General features: G+C 36.4%; 1 protein-coding gene and 1 long non-coding RNA gene across 4 annotated transcripts in view; one reads left to right on the top strand and one right to left on the bottom strand.

The window, feature by feature from the left end:
• Positions 1-11,257, top strand: part of KCNK5 (potassium two pore domain channel subfamily K member 5) — a 45,392-nt gene extending 34,135 nt beyond the window's left edge. The window contains exons 2-5 of the mRNA XM_070734257.1: positions 1,995-2,106; positions 3,786-3,952; positions 5,632-5,800; positions 6,463-11,257. Coding sequence (XP_070590358.1) covers positions 1,995-2,106; positions 3,786-3,952; positions 5,632-5,800; positions 6,463-7,283 — 1,269 coding nt within the window. The 3' untranslated portion in view covers positions 7,284-11,257. The remainder of the gene's footprint in view (positions 1-1,994; positions 2,107-3,785; positions 3,953-5,631; positions 5,801-6,462) is intronic.
• Positions 645-21,425, bottom strand: part of LOC139157464 (uncharacterized) — an 86,575-nt gene continuing 65,794 nt past the window's right edge. Inside the window, exons 3-4 of one of the 3 annotated variants that reach the window (XR_011557490.1) lie at positions 3,570-3,718; positions 645-2,657 (exon numbers count right to left, since the gene is read on the bottom strand). This is a non-coding gene — a long non-coding RNA (uncharacterized lncRNA). Of the gene's footprint in view, positions 2,658-3,569; positions 3,719-18,611; positions 20,628-21,425 lie in introns of those variants that run through there. The other 2 variants (XR_011557489.1, XR_011557491.1) reach the window with 2 other exon arrangements.

Raw genomic sequence — 21,425 nt, 5'->3', positions numbered from 1 at the left:
ATCAAAACAATTGTTAATGCGATTTCAGATGATATAGATCATGCCAGTTTGAATCACTGATTTGCGTATGAATATATCTGACTTTAGATATCCTTTCTGAGTCAGGAATTCAGTATAAAGGTGATAGTGATGGTGATAGAAGCTGAGACCCTTTCAGGTGATGCTATATGCACCTCCACCATTCCTGCCCATTGGCCATTCCATCTGCAGTGGAGAACATTGGGCTTCAACAATGTGACCTGGGCTTCACCTGCCATAGCAATAATCTCTTGGCCAAGCTATGCATTTTGTTTTGATATTAACTTTATTATCTTACTCTTCTCTGTCTTTTTATAAAGCCAACCTTTGTGCTCAATGTTCTATCTGACCCTGAACTATGAGACAGATTATAATTATCAGATGTTTCTGCACGAATGCCTTGGCATTAACAATCAGTGTTACTACCTGTTCACCATTTTAACAGAGAGTGATGGTATTATTTAACATATACATGGAGTATATGAGTTGGTATGTTGTTATAGGCATTGCCCGAGTTTCCATACACACTGTGCATGGACACTGGCAGATGATATGACCTGTTTTGCAAGTCACGTCTGAACTTTTCAGACCAATTTTTAAAGTTTCAATTTCCATGAAATCTCTACTTGAAGCAAAACTCGTTTGTTTATTAAAGAGACTACACAGGTCTATTTCATACATTTTCACTGGAGGAATGATTCATTTCCCACAGATTCATTGTTTGCATATTTTGTGGCGCTGCTGTCCAACCATTTTCTGAAGCCTAAGGAGATGTGCATGGAGGCCTATCCTTATTTTATGACCAGGAGAAAAGTCTTGTGCTGAGATAGATGTTTGGCCAAAGTCATGCAGTAAACTATGTGATTGAGTAAGACTTAAAAATAAGCCTTCCCGGGCCTAGTCAAACGCTTTAGCTACTAGACTGTTTTACATTGGTTTTATCTCTGCTGGAATGTATACATATACCTCTTTTGGAGAGTTAGCACAATGGTGTAAACTAAAACTAGGAAGACTGGGTTCAAACTCACTCTCGGCCATTAGATGATGCCAGGTTAGCAACATATCTTATCCCACAGTTATTATAGTGGGAGTAAAATATAATTGATCTCCATGTGCCTGGAACACCTGGACAAATGGTGGCTATATAAATAAATAGACCAATAAGAAAATGTGTAAGTTGCCTCAAAGTAGTACCTGTGCAGAGCAGTAGTTGATTTTCATAAGTAACGTTACTGGATAGATTTTTTGGAAAGAATGCTTTAACAACCTAATTTCCTTTTAATGCTGAAAATTAAATTTCAGTAATGAGTAAAATAGATAGATGGAAGAGATAGATAGAAGAGGGGGGGAGGAAGGGAGAGAGATCTGTAGATCTATAGGTATAGATAGATAGATATACTGTAGATATAATTTTACCCTTTCTCAAATACCAAGAGACAGTTTGATCTTTGAAATTTGACTTGGTAGTATAAAATTTAATTTTAAGAGATGAAGCAAAGAAAAATAACAATTTCATGTGAGCCTCCACTGTGATTCTATTATTTTGAATTTTTTTTAGCATTGCTGGCCCCATTGCTGGTTGTTTTGAACAGCAGTCAGAAATCCCCCTTCAAATTTGGATTATTAATTTCTGCATTAAGCCCTCGGAAGAAGGACAGCCTAGAAATCCAATTGATTGATTGAATGAATGAATGAATATAAGGATTTTATTGTATTTTTCCAAATTTGCTCCAAATTAGATGATTTACCACATAATGCTGCTTTTCCATTTATTTTCTAAAATCGACAATTATTTAACATTGTCTATTTATGCTGATAATAAGTACATTTTCTAATTTAAAACTAATTACTATGGCCATGTTTATCATTAGGCCACAAACATTGTGAAGGATTGGAAAAACACATTTTCTTTCTATTTTTTTAAAATACTGTATCATATTTTACTGCATTTTGAATGATGTGTATCATTTTTATAGGTGGTTTCAGAAGCTGCTGGGGAAGGAGTTTCAATCGATGCTAATTACACATTTAATTACTGGAACTGGCCTAATGCTGTCATCTTTGCTGCTACAGTGATTACAACTATTGGCAAGTATCCGTTTGTCCATATGGAGATTCATTTATATATTAAACAATATAGGGAAATACTATTTAATAAAATGAAACATTTGAAGAAGCTGGAGGGGTTGATTATATGATGGTGTCTTAGTTTGGTCTTCTAGATCTCAATGTCTCTGCCTTTTTAAGACTGACAATTTAGAGACACAAATATTGGCATCATTAATAGTTCTACCTGCCCTAGTAGAAATAGATTCTCTATTTACTGACTTTGAATCAATCTATTACATAAAGCATAGCGAGAGAAAGCACATTTCTATGAAAATATTTTTCTTCTATAGAAATGTCTAATAATTGGATTTCTAAATCCATTCTCCTGATTATATAGCCATTTGTTTTGTGAGAAGATTACTTTTTCAAAACTCTTTGTATTTCAAGATGGTGGCTTTACAATACCACAGTGAGAAATGTTTCCCCTGCAGTTCTCAAAATATTGCTGACTTTGATGGAAAAATCGCAGAATAAATATGATAACGGGACTGTGGGGTGACATTTTTTTCGGGTTTGCGTTTGTGCTATCCCTGTAAGATACAGAAAAAACAGAAGAGTTTACAAAGTTTGTTTGTTCTGATGCAGAACACACATAGTGCTGGAAAACAAACTGACCAGGGAAAGTGGGAAAGGGAATTAGAAACCTTGCTGCTAAATCAAATAAAGCACCATGTTTCATTTGTTACTATTATTAAAATCTACAGTATACCATATACAGTATATGTGATGGTTCCTCTCTTCCAAAATTTGCTATAAACAATTCAAGAAAACCAATACAACATTTTTATAGTCTGGCTTTCACTAGAACATGAGTCCCAAATCATTTACTAGAATATGGGTCCCAACCGTGGGCCATGAGGGGATCGCAACCAGGCCAGGAAAATGGCCGGCAAGCTTGTTTATGTATTCCGTTTACATGTGCACGCTGACGCTGCTTACCCAAATGGAGCCACATGCACACACGGTTGCCAAATGCTCACACAGAACCATCGCCCACCCTCCGCCAGTCCGCTAAGCTGGAAACATTGGGAACTATATACAGTACTAGAAGATGAAATTAGATCAGCACTCCAGTAATTTACAAATCAAAAACCTATACGAAAAACCTATAGTGGACTATCCATTGAAATATGGCAAGCAACTTGAAGAATCAGAAATATCGTGCAATATCCTTAATTTCACATTTTGTAGCAAAGCAATGCTTAGGGCCACCAAATAGAGATTCGAACCTTACATGGAAAAAGATATGCCAAATGTTCAATAAGATTTAGAAAAGAAATATGAGACTTCATTGATGCTGCATAATCGCTGGATAATTGAGAAAGCCAAAGAATACCAAAAAACCAGTCATTATGTGCTGAACAGATTATTAAAAAGCCTTTGAATTGTCAAATCATGTCAAGTTGTGGAATGTGTTTAAAAAAATGAGAATCTCAAAATACCTCATTGTTCTTGTGAGAAACCTTTATGCAGGTCAGGAAGCAACAGACTCGCTCCAGATTGTAGTGGCAAATTATCACCATTCGAAGACCCGATAGACCATTTTAGGAACAGATCATCATAAGAATAAGCTCTATAATTTTTTCAGCATCTAATCATAAAAGACAAATTACACCTTTTATTATATGTGACTTTTAATCACAATATTCTTTTTTCAGGTTATGGAAATGTTGCTCCAAAAACTCCTGCTGGACGAGTTTTCTGTATCTTTTATGGACTTTTTGGTGTTCCACTCTGCTTAACATGGATCAGTGCTTTGGGGAAATTTTTTGGTGGTCGTGCCAAGAGGCTGGGCCAGTTCCTAACGAAGAGAGGAGTAAGCCTGGTATGGAATTCTGTTAAATTTGCTTTCAGCACATGAAAATTATTGGAATTGGATTATAAACAATATCAAGAAAACCCAATTTAATGGAAGAAATATCTAGCAGCTTTAAATCCTAACTAATAGTTTATGTGATTTTTTTTTTTAAAAAATCTATTATGCAGTTCCATATCCCTGGACAAAAATAGAAAAAAAATTATCATAATTTCTATTAAACTCATATTTTTTCATAGGAAATGTTTTCAAGGAATTTGATAGATACGCCTATCTCTAATGTAAGAAGGCAGAATACTATCTAAAATGAATCTGCTTAAATTGTGTATCATTTTCTTGCTCTTCTATTAAAACTGTGTAGCTTCATAAGATTTCCACTTTTCTCTTTTCTTTTAAATTCCCTAGTTTTGAGAATTCTGCTTTCTCAACTAGACAGAATATTTATGGTTTGCCCATCTTATGCAACCTCTGCTTTTTGCTTTGTCAGTTATCTGTTTCCTGTTCCTTGGTGCTGTTTATAACTTCCTTGACTAATATGAAAGCTGACTGTAAACCATAATAAGCTAACAGTTTAGATTTTAGTGCAACATTCACTCAGTCAATAGCATAATGCCCTGGTGTAATTTGATGTTTCAGCTGTATCTGTCATATTATGTCAGGTTCTAGTCCCCAAACTTCAAAAGGGTTATAATATAGAGTAGACAGAGAAAGTTAAGAGAAAGTTAAGAAATGATGGCCTATAGCTGTTTGTCTATGAGGTTTTTTCATTCAGTGAATGACAGGTGACATAATTGAGGTTTGCAAAATTTTGAACAATGTGAATAAAGGCGACAGCAAGAAACAATGTCCCCTTTGCCAAAATATAAGAACTAGAGGTTACCCAGTGAAATTGAATCATGACAGATAAAAGTTTTTTTAAAAAACAACAACATAACACTGAATTGAACTTTGGAATTTGGTATGACATGCTGATTATCAGCTTGACTACCTTAAAAAAATGCTGGATCAATTAATAAAAATCTTGAAGATCAGAGGCTTTCCATCTGAAGGCCATCTGCTGGAAACCGACAGTCTCCTTGTGCAATTGATTGGCCTCCATGACAGTACACTACTGGGCTAGATTGACAAGGAGACAATCCAGCAGTTTAAGTTCCAGGCCTGAATATTACCTTGTTTTAACAAATCACATTTTATATGGTTATAGTCTTGGAAAATGCATATGGTAGGTCATTTTTCAGCTATGAAATGGGTCATAGGAAAATTAGAAATTATAAAAGTGTTAAGAAAAGGACTCAAGGAATTTCTACAAGGTAATATTATGGGTGGTGGAATATTTATTTATTTATTTATTTATTTATTTATTTATTAGATTTGTATGCCGCCCCTCTCCGCAGACTCGGAATAGGGATGGAATCAATAAGAACACTTCATCAAGCAAAAATGGAACATATATGATTTTGTGCACATAGGTGAAACAGGAAGCAAAGTAGAAATTTTCAACCTTGTTTTCCATCTGCACAAAATATCCAGAAATAGCAGCTTACTATAGCTTATAGTTATTTTGTTGTTGCTGCAAGACAGTACTGTATATAAAAAATATGATAGTAAAGACTTTCTAAATATGAGGGGGGAAATCTATTAAATGTAGATTGCACTGAGTAATCCTTCCTTCCTTCCGTTTATTACAGAGAAAAGCACAAATTACTTGCACAGCTATCTTCATTATTTGGGGCATTCTAGTCCACTTAGTTCTTCCTCCTTTGGTTTTTATGGTGACTGAAGAATGGGATTACATTGAAGGCCTCTACTTCTCATTCATCACCATCACCACAATAGGATTTGGAGACTATGTTGCTGGTCAGTAATACATTTGTCATTTGAGTAGCTTCTAGTATTAATATTTTGTGAATTTTCAGCAGTTTGCCTTTAAAAGTTTTAATACATGTGAATAGAAATGAGCAGTACTGTAACTAATTACAATTAAGATAAAGTAATGTATTGGTCTCTGTGCTATGCAGAGACACAAGACAAAAAAAAGAGATGAAAAAAATATTTCAGGGAACAACCATGGAACTGTGTGTATTTACTGTTCTGCTTCCTCTAAGACAGATGATATCTACAATGCTTTCATTGTCTAAACATGGGCGACTTGACAAATAAACAAGCCCAGATTGTAAAATGTTATTTATTATTTGTATGTGTTAGATGTTAAAATCGTAATTCTAACTATGTATAATCATTTAGCTAATGAACTTTGAATGTTTTTCTTTTGTAATTTCCCAAGTAGACAGATGTCATCTTAGTATCTGAGCCACAGTTGACTACTGAGCTTTCAGAAAGGGAATAAGCTAGACTTTAAGAGATTTGCCGAAACTTCTTGTAAATGTGACATAAGCACAACCTATCCAAGAAAATGTTGACTTTTAAGAATGTTAACAAATTTCTGGATCAATGAATCCACTTACAGGTGTACAGAAGCTGAATTTATATTTCTTCTGTTGTCTTTTTTTTCCTTTTAGGTGTGAATCCAGATATGGAATACCACTCCCTTTATAGATACTTTGTGGAGCTGTGGATCTACCTAGGCCTTGCTTGGCTTTCACTGTTTGTCAACTGGAAAGTCAGCATGTTTGTAGAGGTTCACAAAGCAATCAAGAAACGAAGGAAAAAAAGAAAAGAGTCCTTTGAAAATCACTCTCCCACCAAAAAGGTTCTTCAGATGTCTAACACAAAGGATATCAAAATATTCAGTTTCCTTTCCAAAAAGGAAGAAAGTTACAACGATCTCATTAAGCAGATAGGAAAGAAGGCTTTGAAAACAAGCAATGACAAAATTCTCAACTCAGAGCAAACCAAGCCAACCTTACAGCATGCCAATAAAGACCTCAAAGTGATATACACAAAGAACAATATGTTTGACTTTGACAATGTTTCTCTTGGACTGCAAAACTATCATGTGATGAGGCATTTGACAGACAAACGCTTTGGGGACAGCCCAATGGAGAGCAATGTGTTTGTAAATCAGCTGGACCGGATCAGTGAAGAAGAAGGGGAAGCATGGGATTCGCGGGATTATCGACCTTTGATTTTAGAAAATGTCAACATAACATTTGTAAATGAGGGTGAGGATGAAGAAGAGGACCTTTCAGATGATGAAGAAACTTCAAAGTCTTCAGTGGATGACAATCTTGCACAGGAGCCACAAAGCCCCCAGAATCTGCTGAAATTTTCATCCTCTGATGAATCTACTTTTACCAGTAATGAGATAGAGATATCAGTGCCTTATGAACAGCTTATGAATGACTATAACATATCAGATACTGCCAATGCTGCAACGTGAGAAAGGTGGGAGGGAGTTTCTTGAAATCATATGATGCAAAATGTTAACAGCTAATGATCTGAATCAACAACCATAAGTGAAGAAGGAATATCCTGTGAGGTATTTTCCACCACTTCCTTCTGTTAAGCAATCTGAAAACACGTGTTGCATTGACAGATCTTGTCTGTTGGTGAATTTTACTCACCATGAAATAACTATCCTGAAACCTTGAAGGTTCTCTAGGGATTTGATGGTTTTTGAATTTAAGAGAGGAAAAATCTTAACTGATTGGGACTGTCTTTCCTTCCTTCCCTCCCTCCCTCCCTCCCTCCCTCAAGATTGCAGTGAGACTGGTTTGAGTTGGTTGCAGTGCATGGTTGCATTGGATTACTGGGCTAACTCTTCAGCCCTGAAGAAACTGAATGCAAATCATGCCAAAGTGCAGATGGAAAAATATTGATGAATTTATCACAGTCCCATCACAAAACTCTCTGCATTCTCCCTAAGGGATGCTTGAACTGGAAGAGCATAGTATTCTGAAGGCCAGACTTAAGATACATGGGTGACTTGACTAGTGCCTGCCTAAGTTAATATCGCTTTGTTGAAGTTGAAGTTCATGAACAGAAATACTAACTTGAAACACAGGGTCAGTCTACTGGAAGTATCGATCTTTTATGGACAAGAAATTAAATATTTCCAAATGGTCCTAGTGTTCATGAAAAGCACATATAATGGACTGAAATACAGTAAAACTGAATGGTGCAAGAAGATACATAGAGGACATTTAAAAATGAAGAAAAGCACAATAACAAACTTCTCTTTCACATCGGAAGTGCCCTTTCACCATCATCCCTGATCTAGAGGAAATACTTGAATGAACTTCATTTATAGGTGTAAGTGAAGTTTAAAGGAACTCTGCTTTTGAATCAGTGTACCTTATTAAATAGATTGAATAGCTGAAGTTCCATTTGAAGGATTTAATAATTACTTTCTTCTTTGTTCTATCAGTGGCTCCATTTCTATAAAGTTCTCCACTCCATCTGGTACTTTAGAGTAGGTAATATTGTGTTTTGAGCTGAAATACCGCTGTAGTATTTCAGCTGGCTTCTAAATAAAGTGTTAGCTTATTTTTAATGAACTCCCTTAACACAAAGGAGTATGAGAAGTATTGCAGAAGCAACAAAATATAATTGTCACATCAAAATTTATCTATCTTTTTATATATCTATAAAACTATCACAATAATTGGGATTATTTTTAAAGTAGAAAGCTGAAAAACGATTCTCAAAAGTATTTTGCAGTGTAGGTACTGGAGCTACTAGTGTAAATCTTTTATGTTATAGTTCAGTGGCTTCAGTTTGGAAATAGAATGAAAATTATGGCTATTGAAAACCCAGAAAATGAAAATGGTAATAAGGCTAAGTGGAATTTTTCAGTACTCATGAATAATAAGGTACATTCAAATCCACTCGTGTTGTAATTTTGACTCTTATGTTGTGAGAGTGGATGCATTCTATTATCTTTAGAAAAATGTCTCTGATTAAGATATACACTCCTGTTCGCAAACTCTTCTTGAAAAGACAGTTTTGAAATATTTGCTGAAAAAAGGCCATCCTGTTTTTAATCGTATACAGTTTATGCAGAACCGTTTGCAGAAACATGATTACTAAGGAACCCAAACAGTTGTATTTTCATACAGTTATTTCATTGAAGGTTCCAGGGTTACCATTTGGATTATATAATGATTTTTGCCATTGCTGAATTCCAGCTCAAGAGGCTATTCTTGTTGCTCTCTAAAACATGGTAGTTTTTTTGGTTTTATACAGTAAACCATCTTTATCATCAAACAGCTCAAAGACCCAGAGGTGCTGTCTTAAATTTACATTTCCAATTGAGCGGTTCTTAGTTATGAGTATCACTTGTGTCATGTGTAAATGGCAAAAGTATATCTGGCTTTCTTGAAACTAACCCTGTAAAGCTAATGTATTCTGGGATATATTTCATAAACGAATGGCTAAAACGTTTGCCTCTGCACTAAAGAAGCACACAGTAGTGTGTAAAATGAATGTTACTAATGTTTTATAGAATTTTAAATACAGTACAGGAACAGAAAGGCGAGAGTGGATGATGTGTATGTTGCTGCTTTGGATGTGTCTGTTTTGGATTGTTTATGTGCTCGATTGCACAGGTAGACAGATGTGAAATGATACAAGCTTGAAACAGCTTGCATATAGAGATCAGGTCCTTTTCCAACATTCAGAATTGGTGCTGCTGTTTAGGTTTGATGTGCTGGGTATTAATACCTCCATTTAAAAGTGCCCCATAATTTGAGGGATTTGTCTAAATGTCAAATAGGCATCATGTTTTTAGACTTCGATTTGCTATTTGAGCTCATTAGTGGAGATTTATTCCACATGCTTGGACCATTGACAGGAGCCTTAATTCTTAATAATTCCATTTTGTACCTTGCTACAGGTGAAATGACAAAATGTACTTCACTCACTGTGACTAGCACAAAGGTGTATGTATGGAATGTTTTTATTAGCTGCATAATGTGTCCAACTGCCCTGTATCCGAGTACAGTTTTCCATGGTGGTAAATTGGCCCTATTAGAGAATTGGCCCTATTAGAGAATTGATCTTTCTTACCATTCTGATAGGAAATATTGTCTTCCGTGTATTAAGGGAAATTGGCCTTTTGTTCCGAATCCTTATTTATGGCCCTGGACAAATAAATACAATGACAAAGGAGACAATTTTTTATTCTGATCTTGGAATTTGATTCAGGGAGAAGGTTCAATAGCACTCGAAGTGTCTTTGATTCTGTCTCGACTACATTTTGGAAAGAATTTGCATAGTATGAAATATTCTGGAATGTCAGGTTTGCAGACCACTACTGCCTTTTTTAAAAAAAATGTGAGAGGGAGGACTGTACATTTAACAGAGCTAAGAACCCAACAGATTAGCTTTGGGTTCATTTTATGTAGCTTTTTACAGAAGCTTTTAACAAAATGGTTGCTAGCTTTTAAAGCACCAGATCATCAATAGTAGTCATGTGTTTCAGAACGAGAGGAAAGGATCTTCCTTGGTATCTCTAAAAACTGTGGATCATGAAGCCTTAAATAATGCTGCTTTCTCTGTTTTTCCCTATAACCAATATTGTGATCAGAAAAACCTAAAACCTAGGTAGGTAATCTTCATAATGTTGTTGGAAACTAAAATTGTTTCAGAAGTTGGAGCAATGAGATGAGTGACTGTTCTTCCTATATTACTCAGTAGAATTTCCCCTAATCACAATTAATGAAACCTAATAGTACTTCCTGGAGTTGTTTTCAATAATTATATGGCAAAATGATAAAGAATGGAAACTACACTTAATATTGATTTCCAAATGTATTTAATACAAAACTGATTCAGTTTCCATAACAGTTTTATGTAAAGCACAGTATTATTCAGACTTATTTTAAAATGTGCCATTGAAAGAACTGACTACAGTACTGTTAAACAAGAGGAAACATTTTGAAAGGTAGGATTAACTCCATTGCTGGCATTGGGTTTATAAAAACATAGCAAAATCACTGCCCTTTCTTCTTGTTGTTTTGTATCTCTAAATATGACCTGGTTAGCACTTTATTTTATAATATGCTACCTTTTGTATCTTGTTTTAATTGGAAATAAAAAAGCAATACATAAAACTCTTATTGAGAAATAAATTTTGGCCACCACTTTGACCCATTTTTTAATTTTTATACCTTCTGTGTTGCACTGAACTCCTAGAGCTAGGCATCACTGTTTCAAATAGTTCGCAAAATCTGAACAGCCTTGAACTCATCTCTATCACTCCATCATATAAAAGAGACAAAGGGGTTTTGTTCTGTTTTTATCAGTTCTTGTTTGCTAATTTGTCACTGGAATCACTGTATGTAAATATTAGACTTTATAAAATGTAATTTATTTTAACATTTTTTCAATAAATGAAACTTTTCTAAAAAAAAACCCCTTCTGATGTCTTCATTCTTTAAGGGACTAGATGAGAAATGAACTTGTAATGGTTTAATTTATTTAACCTTTTGTCCAGGCTCATTGTTGAAAATTAGCATTGACAATGAACATTGATAAAATATATGTTTCAATTTTACTTTTACACCACCATGCAATTGGACACAAGCCCATTTTTTCATAAATAGCAGCACTGGCTATTTGAAAGGCGTACACTATATTTGGGAATAATTGTGGAATTTTCACTATAATAGTGGCTAACATAACCTTTATAGCAATGAACCTCCCCCCCCCTCCCTTGGCCCATTACTATTGGAAGACAGGTATCTTCCTGGGGGTGAGATGTAAACCATGCCACCCAAGTACCGGGTCTGTGTGCACAAACACTCAGCTCCAGTCATGTGAGGGAACACGCTGTCTCACCACTTACATAGCCCAGTTGCAAATAGTCCATGGTCAAGTAATAGACTGCGGCCCACAGGTTGCACTACACCACCATGACTCATTATCACAGCATACAGGTAGTCATCACCGTCCACAATTTTTTATTTTACCTATTAAAGGGAATTATTTTTAATTAGTTTTATTAATTTGGTGACATTAGGGATATATTATACCTCTACATATTTTTTTAATTATAATTTTTTTTTAGCAAGGGTTGGATTTAATTTAAATACCATTGGATGTAATTAGAAATTTGTGCTCCTTTTTATGTTTTTTCTCTTTCTTTCAAAGGGCATTTATTATAAAAGAAGGTTAAAAATATATATGAAAATTTATATGGAGGAGATTTGGAGAAAATTGAAGCACTACGTCTTAATTAATTAGATGGGATTAAGATTAGGAACAGCCTAAAATGTGTATTGGCTAACAGCTTTTTTTAACGCTATATAAGAAATTTAGATAATTATTTTTGTTCAGGTGTCAAATGTAAAGGAGGTAGCATTGGTTAAAATATGTATACCAAAATTGTAAAAATGATTCAATGTAATATAATTCAATATTAATGGTATTTTTTTTTTGTACACATTATTGGAGAGAGAAAAAAATCATTGCCATAATTGGAACCAGCAACTCCATCACTAAGCAGCAGAGTCACAAACTGAAATGTGACGCGACTTCTGACTGAATTATGATATAAATTCTGGTTATGGTTGTTGGGATGTGATGTCACATGATCACCCCTTTTTTGTTGGCTTCGCAATGCTTTTTGGGAGCTGGCAGTGAAAGTCAGAAATGGTGATCATATGACCATAAGACACTCTGCCATTCCCACTATTTGCCAAATGCCTGAATTGTGAACACATAATCACTATACCTCAACTTCATAAACCAGTTATGAGTCTTCTTTTCAGTGCCATTATAACTTCAATTGTTGAATGGCTGGTAAGGAACAACTCCCAATATCTCAATGGGAAGAAAAGAGTAATAAAATGCATTGACTAACCACTACTTGCTAAGCATGTTATTTACATCTCACCGTTCCTCCAGGAACTCAAAACCAGAGTACAGTACACAGAACTCTCTCCATCCCCCCCCCCCACAACAAACCTGTGAGGTATATTAAACTGAGAAAAACTTACTGACCCAAAGTCACTTCCATGGTGGTGGGTGTCTCTGATTCTAGCCCAGCATTATAATCATATTACCCTGGTGTCTTGGATGTTCTGCTCCAAAAGTATGTCCTTTCAAAATTAAGTGTCCTTCATTACATGTTGTACAAAGTTCATTCCCATGGATTCTAATGACTCTTTCATCTAATTCATCCCAGTACTTACATTTGTTCTGGTATGGACATGATCCTAACTATATTGGGTGTTTTCATGTACAAAATCTTTGCAGTAGCAGATTTCAAGAAAGGAGAACATACTTAAAAATGCAGAAGAGAATTGTAATTCATCAGAAAGAGAAAAGTACACAAATAGTTTCATCAGTTCTGAATATGAGTGCCTGGAAAAAACATTAATTCACAGGGGTTTTTGTTCACAAATATCTGCTGGGCTAAAGCAAAGACTGGCCAAATCTAGCTCACTACTTTTGTTTTTTGGTATGTCCGTTGAGCTACAGTACAAACGGATGGGCAGGAAGCAGGAGATTAACAGACCTGAGATTCAGCCAAGCTTTTCAGAATGAAGGATATAGTGTAGACAAGTTCCTGGGTGATGATGATAGTCAGCTCTGGGCAGCTCACAGCAGTCATAAAGTTACAAATTGTAAAACCATAACATAACTATTATAAGCACTATTTTGTGCATAAATATAATTTGCAAGGAGTGAGAATTTGGAAGATGCCTCTTATTTGAGATTTGATTTCCTTAGAAAGAGGTTGGATGGGTTGATATTTATTTGCAGATGCACATGTGGATGCCAAAGGTAAAGAATGATGGGAAGTGCTGCTAGATACTTTCTGGAAATGTGGATGTGTATCTTTTTCCATCAGGCAAGTCTTAGGACATAGCTGGGTTGTCTCCAACCAGACCACATTCTTTTACAGGGCGGGGTTCCTATTAGAAACCTAATCAGAAATCTTGTGCTCCTTCCATCATAAAGGGTGAATCAGGTCAATCTCAAATCTACAGTATGTACCGTCAAATGACTATATTTTTTTCTGGGTACAAAACTTCACAAATTAAATCTGCCATTATTGAAAGCATAGGTGGAGGACTAAACATTGAGCCAATTCAGATTCCTAAATGGTAAAAGCAGGGGTCCCCAACATTTGGGCTGCAGCTGTTTGCAACCAGGCTGCAGAAACAGCAGATGGAGCATGCATGTACACATGCACACCCCATGTGTGAGTGGCGGGTACTTGTGCTGGCCACTCGTGCAAACCATCCCTTCTCTCTCCACCACCAGTCTGCAAGCTCTGAACTCACGTATAAAGGCTGAAAATTTGGAGAAGGGTTGCTACATCATTGTATAGTAATTTTATTATATGTTTTCTGACGCTGCAAAGTCCTTGCTGGATCTTGCTGCTATTTTCCAGTTGTGCAACACTAAACATTTGCAGACAAATGCCTAAAGAATTATATTCAGAGCACTCATAGATTGTGTTATCAGTGTAAACTTGGAAATATGCATGGTCTCAATCTATATCTCAAAAACATTTCAGAGTAACTGGATCTTTATAATTATCTGTCGCTTATATCTTCTTTAGAAGTAAAAACATCTAAGGTTTATGGCTTTTATCTCCTTGTAATCAGTTTCTGGGAGTATTGAAGACGCTGCTCTGTAATGATTGTTAACATTGATTACAATTTAAAGGAGCTATGTTTGTCTTGTTTTTCAAGATTGGCAACATGATTTACATAAATGATATAAAGTATATATAAATATAAATATAAATATATATATCCTGCTCAAAAAGAAAAAAGAAAGGGAACACTTAAACAACAGAATATAACTCCAAGTAAATCAAACTTCTGTGAAATCAAACTGTCCACTTAGGAAGCAACACTGATTGACAATCAATTTCACATGCTGTTGTGCACATTCAACTTTGTACAGAACAAAGTATTAAATGAAAATATTTCATTCATTCAGATCTAGGATGTGTTATTTGAGTGTTCCCTTTATTTTTTTGAGCAGTGTATATATACCAGATGGAGTGTCAGATTAAGACTAAAGAAACCTGAATATACTTAACCCATCAAAATTCCTGAATTATAATTCCTGAATTATTTTATATCAATCATTGGCTATCACACAATATATAGAGCCAGTATGATTTAAAGGCTACTGTGACTGAAACTAACCAATTGTGACTTACCCAACAACCTATTGCTTATTGAAAAGTGTGACTCATATTGCCGTGTCTGTGTTCAAGCTGTTTAGGATTACTATGATGAAGGGGGTGGAGAATAGACTCCTCAGAGCATCATAGATGACACGAAGCATGTAGGAACTGTTGATAAATATTGGAAGATATTTTGTTCTTCTAAATTTAATTTGATCCTGTACAGTGCAGAATAAAAAGATTGAATTGTAAAACAAACATGATGATGAATGAATGGAGAAACCAAGAAAGTTGTGGTTGGATAAGCTAATGAAATCTTCAAAAAGGAAGAGGTGAAAAGGTCAAAGATAAAAAGGAAATGTACAAGGAAATGTATGGACATGAAAGAAGCAAGGATGTTTTGCAAAGAAAAAAGTTATGAAAAACCTGAGCAAACTTTATTTAACTGCTCTTCCCTTTTTTCTTATTTTATGCCTTTAATTTCTTTTAGTTACTTACTCCTTTTTTGTTTCCAATCTGTTCTCTTATAATTGTGGATAATTACCCCTTTTGCATTTTACATTGATTACTATAAAAGAGAATAGTGTGATAGATACATGTCATGGGAAAATTATGCAAAATGATTTCTTTTTTTTCCCTTCCAAGATTGTATTATGCATAATTCTTATATTAATCCAGATTATATCCTGACAGCCCAGGAGGAGATTAGTCATCTGTATCATCCCTGTATTCTGAACAATGCGTAGAGTGATGAGTAGGAAACAACAACTGAAGGATTATTACAAGAGGAAATGAGGCCACCTGTGGTTGGGTGGGGCTGCTGTAATTAGTGCTACAGATAAAAGTGAAGCCTGGTGTTTTAGCCTCATGGCAGTTTATCTGATTCATTGTTTCTGCTGTTCAGGATTGTGTGTGTAGACTCTCTGGACTTTAGAATTAGACTCAATTTCCCAGTTATTGGGTGAACAATTGGACTGCATTTAACCTGTGCCTTGTGTGTTCCAGAAAATCCCTTTGACATTTAAAAAGGGAGCTGTTTCTGTTTTTCTGTTTATAAAAAGTTTGGGTTTTCCTTTTATCGTGTGGTGTGTGTCTTCCTGGACTAATTACCCTGTAATTACGGGCGGTTGAGACACACCGGCAGAACAGATACCATACTTTTAACATCATCTAACAATGTCAATGTCAGCGCCCCAAATAGCATCTGAGATGTCATTTGGCCTACCAGTCTGTCTATCCCAGGTTCTTGGGAAGGATTTGATAGGTAGATGGAAATGCCAAATAAAAATCTGGACATCTGGCTGACTCTGCAATGAACCATAATAATATAGTAATGTTAACGTCATTGTTAACTCGTGAGTCTGTAAAAAAAAACCCAGCTTCAAATAGATGGGTAGATAAAAATGTCAAATTCAATCTAAACACCTGACTGATTGTGTAATCAGCAAAAGTGTTAGCTGCAGTTCACCTAGTCAGGCAAGTTTAAGAGAATAGAAATATTGTAAAGGTCATAGCAAGAAGGAAAATTATACAATCAACCAAAGAGTTTTTTAAAGTCCTAGGGGGTTGGAGTTAAATAAGAGTATTTGTGTGAAGAAAGACACAACTTAAACTCAACTAGGCTCATAGAGAAAAAAATGACAAAAATAAAATATTCAGAAGTATTGTTTTTCTTGAGATAATTTTAAAATCCTGAATAGTCATGAAGAAGGAACAATACCTTAAAAAACAGTTATTTAAATAAACTGCATAGATAGATACCATTATCACTAGGAGTTGGGTAACATATACAGGTACATCTAATAAATTATTACTTGAGATTTAATCTTCAATTTGATTCACAATCTGGGATTGGTAATACCTTAGCAGTTCAAATCCTAACCAAAGACTAAGAGCTGTTAACATAACATTTAAGTATACACTGTATTTTGGGGAGTATAAGATGCACCCCCCCCCCCAAAAAAGAGGCTGAAAATTTGGGTGCATCTTGTACTCCGAATGTAGCTTTTTCGAAGCTTTTTTTTCTAGCCCTAACAAGATGCTAACAATCTTCCTGGCTCTTCCTGGCTTTCAGGCTTGTGTTCATTCCTACTCCCTCTGAAGACATTTTTTTACAGGCCTAAGTCTTTGCAGGCTTGTTTTCATTCCTACTCCCTCCGAAAAAGTTTTTTTTAGCACTAACGAGATGCTTACGACCTTTCCAGCTTGCAGGATTTTTTTATTTATATTCCCTCCAAAGAAGGTTTTTTTCAGCCCTAATTCTTTGAGGGTTATTTTCATTGCTACTCCCTCTGAAGATTTCTTTTTCAACCCTAACCAGGAGATAAAGAATAATGTGCTGAAACTGACCAAACTAAGGACACTAGCGAGATGAATACCTGGTAGATAGATTTTTTTCTCTATTTTCCTCCCTCAAAACTAAGGTGTGTCTTATACTCCGGTGCATCTTATACTCCAAAAAATATGATAGGCAGTTCTGAGTAAGATGATGGTGTCCCCCCCCCTAAAAAATCAGAATATTCAGGTTAGATAAATTCAAAATTTCCATGTAGGCAGCCCTTTAGGTATTAATCCAAGGGTTTCAATTACTATTGGTACAACTATTGATTTTTTTCCTCCACAATCACTGAATTTCAATTTGCAGACTGCAGTTTTGTTATTTTTTCCTAGTTATTTCCCCCCCCAATTTTTGCATCATCTGGAACTGCAATATCTATAAAGCAGCCTTTTTTTTATTTTCCACAATTGTGATGTTGGGCGTGTTGTGGGCCAGATGTCTTTCTGTTTGGAATTTAAAGTCCCACAAGATCTTGACCTGTTCATTTTCAAGAACTTTGTCCTTTTGGTGTTCCCAGTAATTTTTGCTGCATTCAAATCCAAGCTTTTGGATATGCGTCCAATGTATGATTTTGGCAACTCGATAATGACATTTTAGATAATAATCAGAAACTGATTATTAATAATCAGAATAATCAGAAACTGATTATTCTAATGGCTTTTTGCTGAAGCCATTAGATCCACTGTTTCATCTCTCTGATTGCATAAGCATCATTTGCTGTTGTTACTGACATGTTGAATTTTTGCTTTTATGGAATTGATCTGCAGCAGTAGTGGGTTCTAAAACCTATTGCTACCGGTTCGCGTACACTTCTACACATGCACAGAAGCGTCCCAGGTAGGTGGGAGGAGCTTCCTGCCAGTGCTACTGGTTTGCCAAACCAGGCTGAACTGGGAGCAACCCACTGCTGGTCTGTAGGGTTTGTTCTTGGGCAGCCAAAATGAAGCCTTCCGTTTCTTTCTTCAACTCCTTAACCATTTCCATGTTCGCTTCGTATCTACCTTTTCTTCAATGTCCTTCAGGGAGCAACTGTGCATAGACTTCTTTTTCCAGTTAGAAACTGTATGTTCAATTGTTTCCTTTTGTTACTCTGCTTTCAATTTTGCTGCATTATCATCTTCATTATTATTGTCATTGCTGCTGTTGATGATATTGTAGCAATCTGAATGGCCACTTTTTGCTTGCTGTCACACAGTAGTTGTTGGAATTTTTGTAGATCAGATATGGTTATTCACAGGAGAAAGATCATCTACTTTTTTTCACTGAACTCAAGAACACTCAGTTACATTTCATTTATTTATGATTACTTGCACATAATTATTTGTCCAAAGTGTAGGCAATTTGGATAACTTATTTGCAGTCTACGTTTGGACAGAACTGCAGCCAATCTAGATATACAATATTTATTTCTGCCCTTTCTCCCACCCCAAGAAGATTAAAACAGATCCAGAATAAAATAAACATCTATAGCTCTAAAATTTGACCACACAGTCCTTTCAAAAATTGTCTTTGGTTCTCCTCACTGTCCAATTTTGCTAAGAAGGATTGCCATTGATTGCATTTTCACCTGTTGTAAATGCTCACAAGACGTAATAGAAATATTACCACAGGTAGTTTGTGATGAATCATCATAGAAGGCAGATTTGAAATTTATTTACAAGAGTAAATCCTAAAGATGACATAATGAGAAGAATCTTCCTATGCCATTGGTACCATGCCTGTCACTGCCAGCATTCAGTCCAGTTCCAAGCCTTCTGTGATGATTCATAGCATGTTTCCACTGTGAATCATAAAAAAACAATAACTCCCTTGGTTTACTCTTCTAGAAACATATAGCTGATCACTTCTGCAGCTACTTGAGTTATATTTCACTGGATATATAAGTTTCAGTGAGTGGGGAAATCTTTTCTCTTCCATTACTCCATCTCATCACAGGAGAGGTCACAAGCAATGGTTCCATCCTAGGGTGAGAAACAGCCAGCTACTGCTCTGATTGTCAGCTGCTTCCATGGAAGTTGGTGTCAAGAATAGGTCACCAAGCCAACAATTTTCATCAGAAAAAGGATCATGGAAATAGAACAATAGTCACTAGTGTCCAAAATTACCAAAGAGAGACAGAGAGAGAAAGAGAGGGAGGGAGAGAGAGAGAGAGAGACTTGCCAACTTCTTGTGGGACAATTCAACCATTCAATGTCATTAATTGAAATAATTTTAATTTTGTTATTGACATTACTTTTTGTCCCTTCCTTCGCACCCTTTCTTTAATGATTCTATCCCACTTGTTTCTTCAATATTAGTGTAACTCTTGTCCTGTGGCAAGTTAGATGTGTTGAGTTGTTCTAGGGGTGTCAAACTCAGTTTCATTGAGGGCCACATAAGGGTTGGCCTTATGTGGAAGGGTGCGAAGTGGACATGGCCAGGATGGGTGTGGCCAGCTCGACATAACTTATGTCAGGAGTGCCTGAGCTCTGTTTTCAGTTGCGGAGGCCTCCTAAAATCCTCTGCCAGCAAAAACAGAGCTTGGGAGGGCTGCGGGCAGGTCCTTCCCTTTTTCTAGGCCAGCCCTATGGGCCAGATCTAAGCATCCCACATGCCGGATCTAGCCCAGTTTAACCCCCACTGTTCTAGACCCTATCAGAAGACCACTGAACCTCACCCCTTGACTTTGGTGCTGCAGTGCCTAAGATGTAGGAGGTTTAGGAAGCAGTTCCTTAAGACTTGGTAGTCAGCACCCCTATCGTAGAGCTGTTTTGACCTTACAGTGGAGGTATGGGATGTTCTACCACTTTTGCCTTTTTCTCTTCAATTATTCTATATGGGAAAATGGGTCTTCTGAATCCTAGAAATCTCGTGTCTTTCTTCCTCTTTTCCTCCTGTTTCATGTTCTTGTCATTTGAGTATAGCTCCTTTCTTTGATACTGTGAATTTTCCTGCTTCCAAAATGTGAACGTCCCTAACAATCACTGGTGATCAATAGAACAGACAGAGGGGCCTGCCCACAGTATCTTTGTGTTGTGGCAAGCCCTGTTTCTCAACTTGCGGTGTATTAGAATGATTCACTGCTCCATACAACTTGTGTGAGCTGAAGCCGAAAGCACCCATTTTCTATGTAAAGCAAAAGATGAGCAGGAGCTGCCTGTGTGGTGCGCTGAGGGATCTTGACACAATGGGCGTGCAAAAGTTCAACCAACGGTTTGTGAATATGCAGATGACTCTTACATTTGCAGGGTACAGTTAGTGATAGAGGTTGCTTATATTTTTGTTGCTAAGGAGAGGCTTTCGTCAGCTTCTTTCTGTTGTAAGCAAAGAAAAAAACCACATTACACAAGAGGAACCAGATTCTCAGGTTCAACTGTGCAATCTTTTACTCATACCATAATACTGACCTTATTATAGGAAGGTAGTGTGCATGTCTTTCGCTTTTGGAATTGAAATATAAAATGGGCAATTATTCATCTAGGAACCTTACCAGATGTAACATGAGTAGGCATATATTTTCTTTTACATATCTATTCTTCCTCTTATAGGAAGGAGGAGGATGTAACTTCTCTAGCAATACAGAAGGAGAGCACCTGCATTCTAGGCTGTTCCTTCTCTCACTCAATTATGCAAACACTTTTCTTGTTAGTCAGCCTCCAGTATCAGAGGAAGATCTACACCAGTGATTTTCAACCTTTTTTGAGCCGCGGCACACTTTTTTACATTTACAAAATCCTGGGGCACATTGAGTGGGGAGGGGGAGCAGAGGGGGGCGCTAAAAAAGTTTGGACAAAAAAAATCTCTCTCTCTCTCTTCCTCTATGTTTTTCTCTCTCCCTCCCTCCCTCCATCCCTCCCTCTCTTTCTCTTTCTCTCTCTCTCTTTCTCTCTCTCTCTTTCTCTCTCTCTCTTGCTTTCTTTCTCTTTCTCTCTCTCTCCCCTCTCTTTTTTTCTCTGTGTGTCTCTCTCTTGCTCTCTCCCATTCTCTCTTTCTCTCTCTCTCTCTTTCTCACTTTCTCTTTCTCTCTTGCTATCTCTCTCTTTCGCTCTCGTACACCATGCTGGCAACAGCGGCATCGGGCACGGCAGTCAGCTGCGAGCGGGAGCTCCAGG

The sequence above is a fragment of the Erythrolamprus reginae genome, chromosome 1, assembly GCF_031021105.1.
Source record: "Erythrolamprus reginae isolate rEryReg1 chromosome 1, rEryReg1.hap1, whole genome shotgun sequence".
NCBI lineage: Eukaryota > Metazoa > Chordata > Lepidosauria > Squamata > Dipsadidae > Erythrolamprus > Erythrolamprus reginae.
The sequence above is the reverse complement of the archived record's forward strand: the minus strand, read 5'-3'. Positions and strand labels throughout refer to the sequence as shown.